This window comes from Bos javanicus, chromosome 3 (assembly GCF_032452875.1).
Source record: "Bos javanicus breed banteng chromosome 3, ARS-OSU_banteng_1.0, whole genome shotgun sequence".
NCBI classification, from domain to species: Eukaryota; Metazoa; Chordata; class Mammalia; order Artiodactyla; family Bovidae; genus Bos; species Bos javanicus.
The window spans coordinates 120,278,878-120,298,304 of record NC_083870.1 but is presented as its reverse complement, the minus strand read 5'-3'; the positions used below and the strand labels follow the sequence as shown (position 1 = coordinate 120,298,304).

Below are 19,427 nucleotides of genomic sequence, written 5' to 3'. Positions count from 1 at the left end.
CAGAGGGAAGCGGCTTCAGGTTGTGCCTCTGTGTGATGAGGGTGCCGAGTGACACAGTATGCTTCGGGAGGTCAGTGGGCAGGAAAAGGAAGCTCAGTCGGGGAAGCCAGGGGTTCATTAGACTGCCTTCTCACCTTTTGTGTTTGGAGTTCACTATAATCAAAAGTTAAGAGAAGATAAAGAGTCCCCAAATTTGGGACTCTTCAAAGGCATGAAGAGAATTTTTTTAGTTGTTTATTTTGATGCCAGCACCAGCAGGCTAGTGCGCTGGTGTGCGGTCGGGCTGGCCGCGTGAGGCATGAAGCGCCAACGCAGGGCCCGTGCTGGGGCTCACCCACTGCTGCTGGCGGTGCCGGCGCTGACCGGCTTGCCTCCATGTCAGCTGGGCGTGGGGCGAGCCCCTGCTCTTGCCGAGATGAGAAGCGGGTCCAACTCTGTGCTGGGGGCCTAACTGGGGCAGGGCCCAGTCTCAGGGAGCTCAGGAGAGAGAATGTCGAGACGGAGCTCAGGGCTTGTAGGGCTCCTCTGAGCATGGAAACGGTGCTCAGTGTTTGTGCCCCAAATGTGTAGATTTCTGTCTTGTCCACATGCAATGGAACTGGTCTTTACCCGCATGAGCTGAGCTCCAGGCAGGTCTGATTGCGGGTGTTTCACTGTGTCTCTTTAACACGCCCTCTGGAGAAGCGTGGCTCTGACGAGTCTCCCAGGCATGCTCGTGGTTAGAGCATCCAGGACCTTCACCGCAGGTTCTGCCTGTGTCTTCCCTCTCGTTTCCACATCCTTCCATCCCTGGGTGGGAGACTGGCCTCCACTGCTGTCGTAAGGACAGTCCTGTTGGCCCAGGGCTGCGCCTGTGGGCTCACGGGTGTCTGTGGCTGCTTCTGTGCAGCTGTGGCGGAGAGGGTTAGTGTCCAGAGGCCGCGCGGCTCTCGCCTGCGCTCGTCACCGGCTCTTTACAGCAGGAGTGCCGACTCCTGCTCCGCTCTGGCGTTCTCTCCTGGCCTCCAGCGTCCTTGCCATCTCTTTCTGCTGAAGCCTCATTCTCTTGTTCTGGCATTTCCTCTCACTTCCTGAGCTCTGCCCTCATGGTTGCCTCCTGGCCCCCTGCCCCCGGCTCCTGCCTCCTGGGGTCCCCGGCCCTCTGTGGCCCCTGGAAGGCAGAGGCTCCTCTTGGGCCTCTGCTCACCAGCTCCCTCAGCTGCCGCATCTGCACTCCTGTCTGATGAACACAGCTGCTCCCCAGGCTGCCCCCGCCCCCACCCACAGCTCCAGACCTGAGGGACCAAGCACGCTGGCAGCGTGGGGCCTGGCCCTCTGTGCAGGAAAAGGTGGATTCACCCTGCTGGTCTGCTGTGGGCATTAGGGTTGAACCATGCAGATGGCTGGCAGAGAGCCGGCCTCTCAGAGCCCAGGGATGGTAGCTGGGAGGAGGGGATCTGTAAGCACAGAGGAGAACCAAGAGCACCCCGGGGCGCCATCCCCGAGGCCCGCTCCTCCAGCTGGTGGCCGCCTGGACTCCGCGCCCCACCGTCTCCTCCCTCCTGCTGCTGAGGGCTTGCTTCATCCTTACAGAGGCTCGCCTGTGCCAGTCTCACCTTGGGCTCCTTCAGGTCTCTTCTGAAGGGCAGGCTGCCCTGCTCTGAAGCCGCCATGGCTCCCCAGGTCCCTGGGGGCCTGGCACTGCCTGCACTCCTGGGTGTTCCCTCCTCCTCCTCCAGGAAGCTCCCCAGCAGACACTGTGCTCAGCCCCTTGCCACCTGCTGACTTGGTCTCTCCACTGCTGAGTGGGCCTCTGCTTGTTGTCTTATCCCCAGTGGCTGGCGGGGGGCGGACGTGGTCGAGGAGTATGGTGCGTCTCGCTGGGGGTTGCTCTTGGATGACATGCGGGGTCCTGGCTGTCTTGTGGGGCTGGCCCAGCGCCCCGAGTGCCTCCTCTTCCTCTGGCAGGTACCGGGGGCCGGAGCTGGAGATGTGGTCCATGGGGGTCACGCTGTACACGCTGATCTTCGAGGAGAACCCCTTCTGTGAGCTGGAGGAGACCATGGAGGCCGCAATAAACCCCCCGTATCTGGTCTCGGAAGGTGAGCTCGCACGGGCGGACGTCCTGGGCTGGCTCCTGTCTCACAGCAGTGCATGGTGTCACCCACACAGGCACAGCTGGCTCGCTCTCTCTTCCGTTCCTCTCAGACTTTGATCTGAACAGAAAGGCGATTTGGAGGTGACTTTGATGTCATGACTGATCTTAGGGAAGTTTGGACCAGAGGGGCTGTCTTCTGAGGGACACACTGGCAGCCTCTGAGCATGGCCGGAGGGAGGGGGAGGATGGACTTGACCCCCCCAACCGCTCGTGTGGAACCAGGGTTCTGTCCCTCCTGGAGCGCCTGTGAGCTGGCTCCCCGCAGAGCTATGAGAGCGGCTTGCATCTGCAGTGCCGACCCCTGCCAGCGGGCCTGGATGGCCCCTCAGACCCATGCCTGGAGGAGCTCCAGGGAGCCAGACCACAGGGTTCTGAGGTCTCCCAGTCGCGACATGTGATCCAAGAGCACTCATTCATCACCACAGGTGGTGAGGTGACAGGCGCCCTTAGGCATCAGGCCTGTGCCTGGGTTCTTCGCTCAGGGTGGAGGCCCGAGTCTCAGTCCACTCGGGCTGCCATGCCTGCCCATCACAGGCCGGGGTTTACAGCGCTAACGTTTATTTCTCACAGTCTGGAGGTGGAGATCCCGAGGTCAGGGTGCTGGCGGATTCCGGCTGGTAGACAGCTGCCTCTTCCTGTGTCCTCACGGGGCAGAGAAAGGAGAGAGCAGGCCCTCTGGTGCCTCTGCTGATAAGGGCACTGATGCTGGGGGGGGGGTGGGGCACACCACCTCATCTGACCCCCTTCACCTCCCAAAGGCCCCACCTCCTACTATCATCACACGGGGAATCTGCGGGGGGTACAGTTCAGTCTAGAGCCACCTGGAAGAATTGTAGAGCTTTCCTAACGTTCTGGATCCCCATGATAGTGGGGCTCTTGCAGCCTGCTGCTGCAACTTCCGGGGCTGCTCCACCTTCTGGGGCTGCTCCACCCTGGGGGATGCTCCACCTTCAGGGGCTGCTCCACCTTCAGGGGCTGCTCCACCCTGGGGGGCTGCCCCACCTTCAGGGGATGCCCCACCCTGGGGCTGGGGGAGCTGCTCCACCCTGGAGAGGCTGCTCCACCTGCGAGTGGGCTGCTCCGAATTCTACTCCCTGGGCTCTCAGGACAGTCACCCGGGCACTGAGGTCTGGAGTGGCCCTGGTTGCGGTGACACCCACGCTGTTAAAGAAAGTGGGAGCCAGATGCAGACTCAGGGCTGGGGCTCTCCTCAGCACTCATGCGCCCTTCCCGTGGGGAGAGACCGGGGCTCCGCAGCTGCACCTCCCTCCCCTCCCACCACGCGATGCCTGTGTCCATGGCTCTGTGTCTCCAGAGCCCCAGCGGGCAGCCCACATGAGGGCTGCTGCCCCCTGGTGTCATGAGCAGCGTGGGAGCTCTAGCACTAAGCTTTCATTTCAGGGGCCCCACACACCTCCCGCAGCACTTTGGGAAGCATGGCCAGGGACCCCGCCTTCCAGAAGCCCCACGGTGCTGGTCAGAATCGGTGGCCCAGGCCCTGCACTCGCACAGTGCGCGCCACCCACCCCCAGCCTGGGCCACCTTCAGCCCTCTGACCACATGCCCTTCCGTCCCCAGACCTCATGAACCTCATGTCTGGGCTGTTGCAGCCTGTGCCCGAGCAGCGTACCACCTTGGAGAAGCTGGTGACAGACCGCTGGGTGACACAGCCCGTGAACCTGGCGGACTACACCTGGGAGGAGGTGTGTCGGCTAAACAAGTCAGGTGAGCAGCCCAGCCCGTGCACTGGGGGGCAAGGGGGTCCCAGTCGCCCCCTGCCTCTGGGGGAGGGGGGCTCCCTCCTACGCACTGCCCTGGACACCAAGGTGAGGGCCCAGGGCTAGCCTGCTGCCTGTGAGCCGGACTCCAGAGGCCCTGAACAGCCCCAGGGGCCTTAGAAGGTGGGTGAACACCCGTGGGCACCCGTGACAAGGACAAATCCACAGATGAGGTGGAGGCCTAGGGAGAGGGTTTGTGAAGTGCTGATGGCCAGAGCAGGCCGAAGCGAGGAGGAGAGCGGAGGGCGAGGGAGCCGGGGCCCGCAGTGGGCAGCGGCGGCCCTGTGCGTCCGGGGCCCTCTGCGCGGGGGCTGTGTCTGGATGTGCAGCTCCGGCACAGCGGCGGGGTCCAGCAAGTCTCGAATGATGCTGGGTGGGCTCTGCAGGGTTCCTCTGGTGCCTTCTGCTCTTCAGAATGCCTCCAGAGGGAAGCCAAGGGTTTCAGAATGCTGTTGCAGGCAGGTGACGCGGCCTACCTCTCTCCCCCTTCAGGGAGCAGAGCTCTGTCCACCGTTGGTCTGGAGCTGGACAGCAGGAGCCCCAGTGCCGCGGCTCGGGCCCCGGAGCCCCACCGGCCCTCGTGCAGCAGGGTGGGATCCAGAGCGCCGGCTGGCCCAGCTCCCTGCCGCGCTGCAGACTCGCTTAGGGAGGCACGGCTTTCTCAGGCGCCTTCCGTTAGGGAGTAAGCGCTCAAGAATTAGGCCTAGCTCACTTTCTAAAACCCATCTGTTAGAACAAAAGCCAGTGATGCTGTGCTATTTTAGGTTTACAAAATAGACGTGGAATTCATTTTTTTTCATGGCCTTGAAAAAACACTCTAGTGTTTGAGTTTTGTACTACTAAAGGGCTTTTCATTTGTGAATTTCCAAAAGGCACATGAGAGGTTCTCGATTCTCTTTTTACTTTTGTACACGTGCCTGATTTCGGTTTCCTCTGACTTGGTGTACGCTTGTCTGATACGTGGAGTGTGGAGAACTGTTTGCCAAATGACCCAACTGTTTCTTTATTTCCTTGAACGTTTTCCAAATTAAAGCAGTTTTATTAGTAAACAATTACCCTGACTTGGACCACATGAATTCTTCTGCAGTGCTGGTACGGGAAGCACTTCATTTCCTTATTTTTCTATCTGTGCGTCTCCGTGTGCCACAGTGGTTCCGCCTTGGTCAGCTTGGGGGTCCCTCTTTGTGCCCAGCAGGTCTGTGCAGCTTCGCCAGTCTAAGGAGACTGGAGGCATGGTGTGTCAGCCATTGCCCTTGTGCAGAGCTCAGCAGGGCTGGCCCATCATCTGTCTCTGCTCTGCTGTCCACCCCAACCCCTCCCAGCACCTCAGCACCCCATGACTATGCAGAGGTATCCAGCCCCGGGGACCGCCCACTCGTGACTATGTGGGGGCATCTGGCCCAGGGAGCCCCCATGACTATGTGGGGGTGTCTGGCCCCAGGGAGCCCCTGTGACTATGTGGGGGTGTCTGGCCCCAGGGATCCCCGACCCATGACTGTGTGGGGGGTGTCTCCCTCACCCTGTGACTACGTGGGGGCATGTGGCCCAGGGAGCCCCCCGACTATGTGGGGGTGTCTGGCCCCAGGGAGCCCCCCGTGACTACGTGGGGGCGTCTGGCCCCAGGGAGCCCCCCGTGACTATGTGGGTGCATCTGGCCCAGGGAGCCCTTGTGACTATGTGGGGGCGTCTGGCCCAGGGAGCCCTTGTGACTATGTGGGGGCATCTGGCCCCAGGGAGCCCCCCGTGACTATGTGGGGGCGTCTGGCCCAGGGAGCCCCCTGTGACTATGTGGGGGCATCTGGCCCAGGGAGCCCCTGTGACTATGTGGGGGTGTCCGGCCCTGAATGCCCCTCTCCCCGTCCTGATCAGGACCCAGTGCAGCTCTCACATACTCAGATAACTCCTCCCCTCTAGGCTCCATTCCACCCTAATCTGAAATTCAGCCTCTATTTTGTATCTGTTTTGGAGAGAGGGAGTGGTTGGGGTCAGAAGGAAACCTTTCATTTTACCCCCTGCTCAAATAGCAGGAAGAAAACAAAACCAAACCCAAGGCCCCAGCACCCCTTTCCCATGTGTCCTCACTCTGCCGGGCCGAGGCTCCTACCCAGAGGACCGAGAAGATGCTCAGGGCCAGCCTGCCTCAGGTGCGATCCTGCGCCCAGTTTCCAGTATTCGTGTAGGAAGTATGCAGCTATCTTGATGACAGTTCATTTTATTCTCCACTTCCGGTATATAGGATTTCACCATCCCTTTCCTTTAGGAAGTGCTGCCTGAGTCTCTCTGACGTCTCAAGAGAATGACGAGGACTCTTCCTCTGTCCAGCAGAGATAGTAAAGGCAGGACTTTTAGAAGTGTATTTTTTAAAGTCTGTAGTAAGTTAGTGACATTTACTGTTCAGAATGAAACAAGTCTTATGATGTTCTAAGAACTCTTCAAAGGTTAAAAAAAAACCCAAATATTTTCCTTTGTAGTTTCTATGATGCTTATAATACAGAAGAAGTTACAGAATGCTTTTTTCAGACAGGTGTGCAATGGGCTGAAAATGCAAAGTTCTAGGTCTCCAAGAACTGTTACTTCTGTATAAGAAAAATAATTAAAACTCACCTGATTTGTTGGCAGAGGAAAGTCTGAACGCTTTGAGAGTATTCTCTGCAGAAAGAATCCAGGCATTAAAGTTTTGAGGCAGATGCTGAAAAATTTTCCTCCCCACATTACAGTCAAGATTCCAAAGAGCAAGGCTTTCTCAGAGCACTGACGTTGCTGCCAACTTTCTGGAGTGATCCCTGCACGCCAGCCACTACTCTTTCTAGACCTAGACGCCTATTTAGGTTCTGTGACTCCTTCCAGGGAGGCACACAAGGATGTTCTTAGACTTTGGGTGTAAAAGCATTAACGTGATTAGCTTTGCAGTATTGACAGCTGCATATTTCAAGGAGAAAATCAGGGTAAAAAAGCAAATCAATAGAAACAGAACCATTTCTTGAGTTCCACACGGTTTACAACCTTCCTCTTCTTTGACATAATCCTTTTGTGAAAAGATATATTTTTAGCACCCCGTCTGGCGCCTGGCCTAGAGCAGGTACTCTATAAACTGTATCCATGCAAAAATCAAGTCCTTTTCCTCAGTTCAGAAACAAGTAGATAAAACAAGAAATGCTTACAAATTAAGGTTTGGACTTAAAACTGATGGAATTTAGGCAGCTGAGAAAGTACACTCTTTTGTTCTTCTTCACCACTATCCCCTTTTGAAAGATGCCCAGTTTCTATACCTGAACGATTACAGGTCTATATCCAAAATTTAAGAATAAATGCAAATTAGGCTGCAACAATTTCATCCCAGAAGGAAACCATACCTCTAAGTTGGGAGGAACTTTTTAAAAGAAAAACCGTAGATTTGTGGAGTTCCTTTGGACAGTTTAAACACATCTAGAATATGTGTGTTTTTATCAAGAATTATAATTGGAGCTGGCAAGAAAGCAGGGCGCTTGTCTACAAAGGACGGGCTGCAGTCTGAGACGGTTGCGTAGCTGTAAGGGGAACTCCTGAGACCGTAGGCTGTTCCTGGCAGGTGCTGCTCTGGGTAGGCGGGGGCGTCCCTGGGTCTGGCCCAGTTCTAACTCCTCAGAAGTGCGGAGCGGGGCTTAGACCCGGTCCTCCGCGGCCCCCAGACCCCATTTGGAACCTGGTGATCACTCCATTCTCATTTCAACTCTACACTAAAATTCTTACTGGATACAGATTCCACATCGAATCTTAAATAACGTCACCTGGGACGATTCCATCTTACTCAGACCGCCCAGTCTCTGCCTTAAGCTACTTTCTCCGGGGAGGTTACTGCGGGACCAGAGGGGCGGCCGGTGTGAGCCGAGGTTACAGTTTTCTCTTACGGAAAGCGAGCGTGTGGGGAAGGGGCTGTTCATTTGTTCTGCCAGCCGGGAGCTCCGGAAAGCGGAAATCCGGGCAGAGTGGGCACGAAGCAGGGAAGCCGCGGTCGGAGAGCCCACGGTGCAGGCGGCCGGACGCAGGTGGAGAAGGGCCGGGCGGAACTGCCTCCCTCGCGCTTGCGCTTGCGAGGGGGAGGGCGGAAGCGACGGACGCGGGAGGGCGGAAGCGACGGGTCCTGGGAGCGCCGCTTCCGCGCTATGGCGGCGCTGGGTCGGCAGGTGAGGTGCCGCCGCGTTCCGGTCTCCTGCGGGTCGCGGAGGTGTGCGGCACCCCGGCCTCCGGCGCTTCCCGCCGCGTTGGCGCGACTTTAGCCCGTTGTCCCCACCCCGCCTGCCGCCGGCGCTGGGCCGAAGCCGCGGCTGGACCACAAACAGGGCGACAAGGGGCGGCGGGCGCTCCGAGCGGGCGGGCTTGGCTGAGGGCGCTGGGGAGGCTCAGGGACGCGTCTTGAGGGGCGTTGAGGACCCGGGGATTGGGCCCCGTTGGTGGCGCGCCGGCCTGACCCCTAAGAGTTCTGAGGTCAGCGGGAATGTTGAAGTTGGCTGGCAGGCTAACGGCGTTCCGTTTGTGGAATGAATGCAGTTAGGTGAATCTGGAGACTGGTACGAGATACGGAATTTTCAGGTGTGGGTACCAACTCGGACCCCAGAGTTGGCACAGAAATGATTTTAAACTAAAGACGTTTGAGATTCAGCAGAGACTGAAAGAAGCTTGCTTGGAGCGGCCCTTATCTCACTAAAAGCAGAGCTTTCCGGGAGTGAGGGCGCCATTGAGCCTTTCTCCAGGGGAGTTTACCGTCTTGAAGGGAAAAAAAAGAGGGACGACCCCTTGTATCAACATAAACATTGTCACAGACTTTCTGGGCTCCCACTTGTTTTCCGAAGAGCCCTCCCGTTTGCTCTTCCCCTAGAAACCTTCCTCCCCCATTTGCCCCCAGCTGTAGTCATTTAGGGAGCTACCTCTTTCCTGAATCAACATACGCATATAAATACACTTTTTTCTTCTTGTTAATCTCTCAGCTAAATTTGTAGCCACCCCCCTCAAGGCACTGAACAGGTAGAGGACCCCCCACACCCGAAGGCATACTTTACCCAGTGGCCTTGAAATTGTTCTCCCAATCCCTCCTTGTCCCGGTCCCCTCAGTTAGAACAGCAAAAGCAAACCTATCCTGCAAACTCTGTTCTCTGTACATGAACTTCTTTCTCTCTAGGCTTTTAAAGTTCAGTTATGACTTTGCAGATTGCTTATAAAAACTTATGTTTGCGTGAGACCAACGAGCTAAAGACCCTGACTCAGAAATCCTGTGGTGTCCGTTGCATTGGTGTGATGAGGAATGCATTCCCTTTGTGTCTTACAGGTCTTTGATTGGCACCGCCTGACGCCCCTTACCTGGGCCCTCCTCGCTAGGCAGACTCCTCAGCCTGCAGGACAGAAAAGGACGGCTGCTTTTTTGTTGTGTAAGCTAATGACAGTCTCCAGTGGAGGGGGCCTTGAGGAGTCGTCCTTTGTTGAACCCCCAAAATGTGCACAGAAACCAGAGCACAGAACCGGGCTGATTCAGTGCCTCCTTGAGCAGCAGAGAACTCCTGTGTTGCAAGAGAATTTTGTCCGTTCCCTCCGGGACATGGGTTTTAGTGATGTCCATGTTAATGAACTGCTCAGCATACAGCCAGGTACCCACCCTCAACAGATGCTGGACATCATTTCAGAATTAATACTTCTGGGTTTGAATCCAGAGCCTGTGTGTGTGGCCTTGAAGAAAAGTCCTCAGTTATTGAAACTGCCTGTGATGCAAATGAAGAAGCGCTCCAGTTACCTGCGAAAGCTGGGCCTTGGAGAAGGTAAGAAGTGGTGGGGATTTTATATGTAGTGCTGAGGAGTCAGAGCTGGAGACCAAATAGCCTGGGGAGGTGGATTGAGGAGGTTTCTGCGGGGGAAAAGTCCTTGAGAGGAATGTGTGATTTGGCTTAGAGCTGAGGAGGCAGAGTGACCTCTGCAGAGGGCCTTGCAGGTGGGAGGGGGAGCTGAGTGACCGCTCTTGTCTGGTGTGTTCCCTGTGGGTGCTCTGGCGTCGGGAACGGCGGTGGGCGCGTGGTGTGGGCCCCGCACACGTCAGCGGTGGCGTTGGCTCGTGGGTGTGCGTGTGCCCTTGGACGCTTCAATTGACCCGGGGCGGGCTCAGTGCTGTGTGTGTCTGTGTGAAGCCAGAGACTTAGACTCCTTCACCCCGGGGCCGTGCCTGCGGAATGAGGGGGGATCTGGAGCCGCGTCAGGCATTACTGGCACTTAGAGTTCCCCTGCGGAGGAGGAGAGGGGTCTGGAGCCGCGTCAGGCATTACTGACACTTAGAGTTCCCCGTAAAGGCTTGGGTTCCAGTCAGGTGTCTCCATTTAATGGGAAATGTGAAATCTTCCCAGATTCCTGGGACACAGGTGGAGTGGCCGTTTCCCAGCCACCGTCTCCGCCCCCCCCGACACAGGATTCACTCCCCCCAAATCCTAGAAGTTCACTGGATCTCTCTCTCTTTTAAATTAAGGAATTAATTTTATTTTTGACTGCGCTGGGTTTTCGTTGCTGCGTGGACGGCTCTGTGGTTGCAGCGTGCAGGCTTCTCGTCGCCATGGCTTCTCTCGTTTCAGGGCACGAGCTCTGCCCCAGGTGCGCAGGCTGCCGTCACTTCAGCGCGCAGCCTCTGGGGTTGTGGCGCATGGGCTTGGTTGCTTTGAGGCATGTGCAGTCTTCCCAAATTTGAACTTGTGTCCCCTGCACTGGCAGGCAGGTTTTTAATCCATTGCACCAGCAGGGAAGTCCCACTGGGTCTCTCTGTGGGCTTTTCTAGAGGAGGAGGGTAGGGGCTCATGAGGATCTCCAAGGACCCCTACCCACGTTCATCAGAGGAATTCTACTGTTTGTTCATTCTTGTCTGTTATTGGTGAAGTATTGTTGGGGATGGGGAAAGGGGAGAAAAGGTTGGGAGTCCAGATTTCAGAGGATCTCTACAGGCCTCCTTCTCTTTTCTAGAAGATGGGCAGAAGGTAATGGTGTGTGTTTCTCCTAACAGATTACCTGTTGCAGTGTAATCTGAAAGGCTCAATTTAACACCATCCTTGAGCTCAGTTGCTTCAGTCAGGTCCGACTTTTTGTGACCTCAGGGACTGTAGCCCACCAGGCTCCTCTGTCCATGGGATTTTCCAAGCAAGAATACTGGAGTGGGTTGCCATTTTCTTCTCCAGGGGATCTTCCCAACCCAGGGATTGAACCCACATCTCTCTTGTCTCCTGCATTGGCAGGAGGGTGCTTTACCACTGGCACCACCTGGGAAACCCTGACGCCTTACGTGCCTTCGTTATAGATTAGAAGCTCAGCGTGAGCTTCAGCTGCAAAGGTAAACACTGAACTCCTGAAATTCATTCCTGAGTGTGTTTCATCAAGACATTGACTCACCTGTTAGGGAGGTTTACCAGTGTCTGGGCTCTGAGTCTTACTTGGTTATCTGTAGGAAGGCCACAGGCCCCAGTTTGCCTGGGATGGTCCCAGTTTCCGCCGGTTTTCTTAATACAGTTACTGACAGAGCCCCCGTCCCTCAGAAGTGCCTTAGTGTGGATGAGACCTGCGGCCCCTGCGAACCCGGAGATCAGTCTCTGTGCTTGTGCGTCAGGATTCTCGCTGTTATTATTACGCTGTTATTGTGGAACCACTTTTCATTGCGTTCTAGCTCCTAGGTCCTAAGATGTTGGTTGTGAATGTTTCAAGGACTGTTTTATTGCAGGAGGAAACAGGAGTCCAGAGCCCCAGTGTGGGAGAGACTGCTGCCTCAGCCTCCTGTCTGGCTTTCCCAGCACATCCCTGTGAAAGTCTCTTCTAGGCGAGGAGGGCACGAGGGGCCCTAGCATATGAAGTAGGCGCCTGTCAGCTGGGGCTGGGCAGTGAGGAGCGAGGGGCGTCACTGGGGAGTTGAGCCATTCTGGCCCCTTCTGCTTCCACAGTGCTCCTGGGAAGACGTATCTGAAGTCGGCACTCCTTCTGTGGAGGAGAGGATCCTTGTTTGTTTTTTAAATTCAGGCTTGATTTAGGTGTGGTTGGCCCCTTGGGTTTCTGGAATATCCTAAAATGATGTATTTGCCCTTTTTAATGATCTTCAGGGAAATTAAAGAGGGTGCTTTACTGTTGCCCTGAAATTTTCACCATGCGTCAGCGGGACATTGAAGTCATTGTTGGGGTCCTTAAGGAGAAGTGCCTTTTCACCGTGAAGCAAGTCACCGAGATTTTGCACAGGTGCCCGTATGTTCTTCGGGAGGACCCTGGTGAGCTGGAGTACAAATTTCAGGTAAGAATGGCTGGTGGCGTGCTGGGTAGCAGCAGGTTTCCAGTGCAGTCAGGGTCAGCTGACTCACCTGGGCAAGCAGACAAGGTCAAGATTAAACCCTCTTGGCCCAGCGCCAGCCAGAATTCAGTGTGGAGTCTTCTTCGCCACGGGTAAAAGATCTTCCGCAACTTTCCTGCCATTGATAACGGAATACTCAGGCCCCTTCTTAGAGTTCATATGAGACCTCTGCTTGAAATACCTAATTTAAAATTAGCTAGAACCTTTCTTTCAAATCTGTTGTGCATGTTGATCTTAGAAACGTAAGTATGAAGGTTGTTCCAAAGTTTCTGGTAACAACTTTGATGGCTTAGGTCAGATCCTAGATGTTTTCTGAATTATTTACCTATTTTTTTCATGGTCCCAGTTTTTCTTACCCCATGAAGGAAAATAGATCTTGATTTCTCCTTCCTGCCCTTTATTTTTTGCTGCATCTTTCTCGATATAAATTTGAAAATGCTTTGAAAGCTGTCGCCATCGTGCAGATGCTGGGGGTCACAGTGCTCTACCGCTGTTGACTAGTCAGGTTTCTCCGCGTGCTTTTGGACAGCTGCAGTTGGCTGTGCTTTAGGAACCTACCAGGCTTTTTGCAGCTGCCTTCCTAACCACGTCTGTGTCTCCAGTATGCCTATTTCAGGATGGGGATTAAACACGTGGACATTGTGAAGACGGACCTGCTGCAGTACTCCATGACCAAGACCAAACAGAGACACGTGTTCCTGGAGCGGCTGGGCCGGTACCAGACCCCTGACAAGAAGGGGCAGACACAGGTCCCCAACCCTTTACTGAAGGACATCCTCCGAGTTTCAGAAGCTGAGTTTCTGGCCAGAACAGCAGTTTCTTCTGCTGAGGAGTTTGAGGTTTTTAAGAAACTCTTGGCCCGGGAGGAAGAGGAGTCTGAGGGCTGCATGGCTGATGACGAGAGTCTGGATGAGGAGGAGGAGGAGGACAGGGAGGAGGAGGAGGACAGGGAGGAGGAGTAGGAGCTGTGACGCATGGACTGCAGTGAAGGGAGCCCAGAGAGAGGAAAGGTTATTTTAATTTCCTCAAAGCTTTTGGGAACTTCACTTCATTCTTCTCAGGTTATTTTTTATTCTTAAACTGGCCTTTTGATGAAAGAATGTTTGGAAATCACCTGAGAGGTAGACAGGCCACACTAAGCAGCAGATGCCTTGGCTCGATCGGTTGGGTTTCATGTGGAGGGCCCTGCTCCATCCTGACCCACAGGCTGGGAGCTCCTGAAGTCGGGGGCTCAGTGCAGCAGCGTCTGGTGTTGCTGTTTCTCCGTCATCTGTGTTGGTGATAATTCTGTGACACAGTGGGGATGTTTCTTGTGGTTCAGGAGTCATTTTACATCCTTCTAGTGACAAAGAATTAGGAGAAGACAGTGAAGCCTTAGTACATCACAACAGTTTATTTTAATGACAACAAGTAGCAGATTTTCCACAAAAATACTCATGTTTTTAAATAAAAAATACTTCTTTGTAATTGCGTTCAGTATACAGCAGAGTAAAAGAAAGCTGACTGGTGACGTGTGGTTTGTCCTGCACAGTTTCTTGATGCCAGCGCTGTGAAGGGATGCTTTTTGCATTTCTGAACAACAGGCCCATCTCTGACCTGTGGGGGAACCTGCTTTTGTGCCAGCTCGGTCCAGGGGCCACATCCAGTCCTGATGTCTCTGGCAGCTATGGAGTGCTGACCTGGAGCATGCCAGAACATGGTCCAGATGGGGCTTCTGAGGCCAGAGGAGAATGCATGCCTGCCAGGGTCACGGGGTGTTGGGGTCTGGAGCCAGGGCCAGGGTCTGGGCTTGGTGTCATTGCAGGGAGCTCCATGGCCCCTTGGGGAGGCCACAGGTTCTGAGGAGCAACGTTGAAGAGCTGGGGTTGGGGAATGGGCTTGGGTGTATGCACCAGGGCTCATCTCTGAGGTAGAGGCCCAGTCCTGGGGACACAAGCCCGGCAGGGGGGAATGGGGGTCACTACATGTTCTGGGGGCTCTTCCCCGGCGATGGGCTGGCTGGCACAGGATTGATGCTGCAAAAGACATTTTTGGCGATGTGCCCAAAACCTGAGACTCGTGGCACTTGGCTTCATTTTTCCTGCAGAGACGGTAGGTCCTGTCGGGTGGCAGTCCTCACTGGGGTGATCCTGACTCCTGAGAGTGCCCGGCACCATCTGGGGTCAGTTGTGTCGTTAGGACCAGAGGGTGTGTGTGCGGCCTCAGGACAGGCCCGCAGCAGGCTGAGCCAGCCCAGAGGCAGTGGCGCCGAGGCTCAGACGCTGCGCCGAGGCCGCCTCTAGCAAACGCGCCTGTGTTGGTTAGTGAGAGCTTAAGATTCTAAATGGCTGCTTGTGTTGTTTTTCTTATGTAAAAGATTTTTTACGATAGTTCCTTTCCGCACTGTGCTGGGGTGTCGTTGGGGGATGGGAGCCTTGTTTTACTCTGGGGACTGGCACCTGGAGCAGACGCTTGTGCCTCCAGGCTCGCGCTGGAGCACGACTGCAGAGATGCTTTCCGCCAAGGCCAGTGGCGCGTGAGTCCCTCCACGCGGGAGTCCAGCATCGGTGGCAGCAGTTCCGACCCAGCAGAGTTGCGGAGGTTGGCTGACACCGGGTGGACCCTTGTCTACTGGGGTGCTGGTGGGGGCAGCGAGGTGCTGCGTAGCTTTCCCCGTTGGTGCCGTGCCAGCCCTAGTGCAGGGGAAAGGGAGGTTTCACCTTCACTGCCTTCTCTGACCACGGGAACAAGGTTTCCTGTGCTCTTGTGTTGTGTGGCCTTTCGGTGGCTGGCGCTGTCCCTGGAACCTGGGGTGTTGCTCTTGTGCTCCCCATTTGGGGCTAGCAGAATCTTAAATTTAAGCTCGATTGTGTGGTCAGTTGATCCAAATTTTGATTAGCACAAGACTGCCTTGGCAGCCCATGATTGCTCCTTTTATGTCCACACAGAACTGTGTATGCCCCTGACAGTTTTCTGATTCCGTTTTACTCATTCCTTTGGGTGGACTCTGAGGATTTCCAAGGATGACTTTAGAGTTTGACGAAGGAGCCATGTGGGCAAAAGCAGTGGCTCATTTGTAATGTTTTAAGGATAAGTTATAATTCCTTTAGCATCAGGAAGTCTTCTACTAGATATGTAATTTATAAGACATCAAAAGGGGTTAATCATAAGAACACAGCACCACGCTCTGGATTCAGTAGACTGTTTCTTGTAGGAACAGAGGCTTCTAAGGTCAAAACAGGAGCACGCTCCGTTGGCCTTGTGGCTGAGGGCTTAAGGTTGTTACCGCGGCAGTGGCGCGTTCCACGCACTCCCCAGTGATCGCGCCGTTGGCGCCTGGCGCCGCAGCTTCCATGGCGCAGCGGCAGGGCCCGGCGCAGCGCAGGTCAGCAGCGTGTGTGTACGTATGTGCTTTCCTCGGTTCTCCCGGCGCCGGGGCCCCGGGACTGCTCTCTGCCGTCTTCTCCAGGTGATCCTTGGAGACGGGGTACCTTCGGGAGTACAGTAGAGACGTCCTTGCTGGAAATGACAGAATGCATAATACACAGACATATGCACACAGAACTTTAATATAAGTAAAAAGCCTAAAATATAACTCTGTAAAAGTTTTTTTATAAAAGTTTAAAGGAAGGAGGCCTTTCTGGGCTGTAGTGCTGACTTGGAGCTGAATCACTGGGAGGTGCCCAGGGCTGGAGCTCCAGCCTGGGTTGGCTGTTAAACGCTCAGCACGGTGTGAGGTGGGCTTCGCAGCTTTGGTCCTCACCTCATCTGCAGCGGGGAAGCGTGCTGGAGAGCGGGCTGGCAGGATGATGCGGTGGTCGGCGTGTGAAGGAGGAGGGTGTGGAAGGTGGTGCATACTACCCGGTGGCCCCCAACAGCATTGCATGAGTTGTGGCCTCAGGGAGCCCTTTCCCAGCATCTAGTCTAGCCTCCCCAGCCGCGCCTCTCCACATCGCCTGGCTTGTGGGAGGAGCCCTGCTGTGCTTGGTGGACATGCTGCTTTGGCTTTCCAAGTGGGCTTGAAACATTGAGGTTTCCCTGAAACCCTTGAGGTCTTTGGTGCCTTGGTGGGACTTGTCATCCTGGGGATAGGCTGAAGCCTATGGCCTCAAAGACCAGGGCTGAGCTCAGCATGGCCCGTGGGCCGACTTGGCTCTGCCTGTTTTTGTAAATAAAGTTTTATTGGAACCCAGCCATCCCTCATCAGTCACACGTCTGTGGCTGCGTTTGTGCTGCAGCTGCAGAGCTGAGTCATTGCCGCAGTGACCGTCTGGTTCACAGACCCAAAATACTTCTGACTTTACTGGAAAAAGTTGTATATGAAAAGTGTTTAAGCTCCACCTTAGTGTTGGCTATCATTTTCTCTTTCAAAATCAGCTGGTCCATATGGCGGGTCACTACTTGCAAACGGTCAGCACGGACTGCTGGCGGAGGAGAGCCAGCCGAAGGGCTTCCAGTGCCTCACCTCTGCACCTTCTCCCAGCCCCATGGTCTTTGCTTTGGAAGCTGTAGGTAGCAGTTCCTCCTCAGTTTGGTGGTTGGTTCCTAAGGGGAGAATCCTTTTCTGATGTTGGAATCCGAAAGCTGGTTTCTGAAGGTTGCAGAAGCATTCCTGATGGGCAGCCTTGCTCCCCTGGGGCAGACGTGTGTGCATTGCCTGCTTAGAGCAGCCTGGGCTCTATCTAGTGAGGGTCTGTCCTGGAGGTCTCCCTGCCTGTGGCTGATGCCTGCCTGGCCTGGCCGACTGTCTTCAGAGGCCAGAGGAGGGAAGCTGCTCAGGCCACTGACTCCAGCCAGGACGCCGTTTTCAGTCTGATTTTAGACCTCATCTTCTTGGGCTTTAGAAACGCGTGAGGTTGATGGAACGCAGCAGGAACATCCTGAGTCCTTAGAAGAGAAAACAGACCGGGTGTGAGGAGGAGGGCACTTGTGCGCATTCCTCTTCATACAGTGGCTCTGGGCTATTGCCCCCAAAGGACTTAAATGGCTCGCCCCTCCCTGCCTCGAGCTGTGGGCTTCGTCCCCTCTGCCGTGGGGGGTGGGGGGGGGGCAGGCTTATGGAGGACCAGCTGCGCCCTGGTGTCCGGGACAGCTCAGCCCCGAGGCCTACAGGCTGCTCCCTTCATGTGGCGATGCCGTGATCCCCTCTGAAGATGGGCTGTCCCTGGTCTCTCTGTTGAAATGAGTTCTTGCACTTTGGTCTTGGATGAACAGTTGTGTGTGAATTGTTGTTATGCTGTTGAGTCTCTAAGTCGTGTCCAACTCTGCGACCCCCTGGACTGTAGCCCACCAGGCTACCCCAGAGAAGTAAATGTTTCCTGCTTATTTGTGTGTTTTCCGTGGTTTTAAGAACAGCAGTGGTGTAGTGTAGTGTTAGCTGCTCAGTCGTGTCCGAGTCTTTGTGACCCCATGAACTGTAGCCCGCCAGGCTCCTCTGTCCATGGAGTTCTCCAGCCAAGAAGACTGGAGTGGATTGTCATTCCTTTTGCCCTGGGATCTTCCTGACCCAGGGATCAAACCGAGGTCACTTGCACTGCAAGCAGATTCTTTACCGTCTGAGCTATAGGGAAGCACCTAAGAATAGGTATTCAGAATAGGTATTCTAAAAGCTAGTATTTGATAAGTTAATAGTTGAGGATTTCTGATTTGTTTTTATAGAAATGGATTTATTGGATGAGTTCTAATAAAATATATTATCTTTCAGGTGACTTATTGCAGTATAAACATTTCACACTCAAGTTGTATCTGTGGGTGGTGAACTTCGTGCAAGCCTGGGAGTGCATCTTCTGAGTACGTGGCGGTGGGGGGAGTGGGCCACCTGCCTGAGGTCACGTGTTCCTGCTCACATGTGGCTGGCCCCCCCCCCCCCCCCCCCCCGCCGCGGGCCCAGCCTCCTCCTTCCAAGATGTGCTTTAGTGTCAGCCTGGGCCTGCAGGGCTCTGCTGCTCCTGGTGTTTACAGAGGCCTCTGAGTAACAGGCGGCTGTGTGTGCAGCTGCTCTGCCCCGGCTGCCTCCCGCCTCTCTTGCACCACCGGGAAGACAGGCTTCTCGACTGCCGAGCTGCCCTGGCCCAGCCAGAATGCCTCCTTTATTCCCAGGGCCATCATGCTGACAAGAAGCTGTGTCAAGCGCTAGGTGGGTCTCTGGGTTAGCCCAGCATCTTCTAGACTGTTGAGAAGACCTGCTCAGAGTTTCCATGTGGGGAGGTGCGAGTCACAGGGGGCTGAATTGCCAAAAGAGGTTGGGAAATGCTGGCATAAGTAAGAATAGTGTTAGAAGATCCCTTTTGTTTCAGGCTCTCTGAACGCTTAGGGTCCTGTGCACAAGCATTGGGCTCCCAGTGCAAGAGCCCCCAATGTGAGGTCAGTGCCCCCCCAGTGGCCGCCTCTGCAGGGCTGGGCGCTTCTGAAGCCCCTCCACCTCTGGCTCCAGGCTGCGCCTCTGTGTCCTCCCTGCGGGCCTGGCAGTCCCGCCTCCCTGAGGCAGGTGTGCTTCAGCCTCTGAGAGCTCAGCCAGCCCTCCATTGCTATTGCTGGTGACTGGGGAAGGTGTGTGTCTGCTGTTCGAGACAGAGTGGGGTTCAGTGTATTTGGGCTAAATTTATGTCTGTTGGGAGGCCTTAAGGATTATTTTCCTCACTCATCTTAACCCCCTTAGGAAGCTCTGAAAGCTTATGGTCCGAGAGTCTTTGACACAGAGCTGCACAGGGAGATGGCAGCCCGCCCGAGGACCCAGTGCTGGGGACACTCCTCAGACTTGGCAGCAGCTCTGTGGGCCCAGGGAACGTACCTTAGGATTTCTTCAGTGTAGGACTGTTACTTTGTTTCCTGAAATAATTGGAGAAATGTGGGTTATGAAAAAGAACGAGTCCCTCTGACCTGGCAGCTGCCTTAGCCCCAGCTCTCGGTCCTGAGACTGTCTGGTCTTTAGCTCACACGCTTTGCAGTTTGGGAGTGCGGTCAGTGAGACGAGGACACAGGTTAGCGTCTTACTCTCGGCACCCACCGGGCTTGGCGTGGGTGTCGTGGAGTGAAGGCAGGCGGGCACCTGCTGGGCCTGAGTGAATGGGGGTGTGGGGGACAGGGTCTGGGGAGGCAGGTGATGCGCTCGGGTCAGGCAGCAACGGGGCTTCGCCTGGACTCAGTAACGCGAGACCCAGGGCCTGTGGCACCTGGTTGGTCTGTGGAGAATGTGACTAAGGTT

At 55.2% G+C, this 19,427-nt stretch overlaps 2 protein-coding genes across 9 annotated transcripts in view; one reads left to right on the top strand and one right to left on the bottom strand.

Annotated features, from left to right (window-relative positions):
- The window catches only part of LOC133244995 (transcription termination factor 4, mitochondrial-like), a 45,218-nt gene extending 31,464 nt beyond the window's left edge, over positions 1-13,754 (top strand). For 3 of the 6 annotated variants that reach the window (XM_061412915.1, XM_061412913.1, XM_061412914.1), the window contains exons 16-18: positions 1,948-2,081; positions 3,716-3,862; positions 4,408-4,970. In XM_061412915.1, the coding sequence (XP_061268899.1) occupies positions 1,948-2,081; positions 3,716-3,862; positions 4,408-4,601 (475 nt within the window). In that variant the 3' untranslated portion in view covers positions 4,602-4,970. Of the gene's footprint in view, positions 1-1,947; positions 2,082-3,715; positions 3,863-4,407; positions 4,971-7,977; positions 8,079-9,217; positions 9,702-12,002; positions 12,188-12,846 lie in introns of those variants that run through there. The other 3 variants (XM_061412920.1, XM_061412916.1, XR_009735588.1) reach the window with 3 other exon arrangements.
- The window catches only part of SNED1 (sushi, nidogen and EGF like domains 1), a 74,881-nt gene continuing 69,071 nt past the window's right edge, over positions 13,618-19,427 (bottom strand). For all 3 annotated transcript variants that reach the window (XM_061412911.1, XM_061412909.1, XM_061412910.1), the window contains 2 exons: positions 19,014-19,051; positions 13,618-17,110 (listed from right to left, as the gene is read on the bottom strand). In XM_061412911.1, coding sequence (XP_061268895.1) covers positions 19,026-19,051 — 26 coding nt within the window. In that variant the 3' untranslated portion in view covers positions 13,618-17,110; positions 19,014-19,025. The remainder of the gene's footprint in view (positions 17,111-19,013; positions 19,052-19,427) is intronic.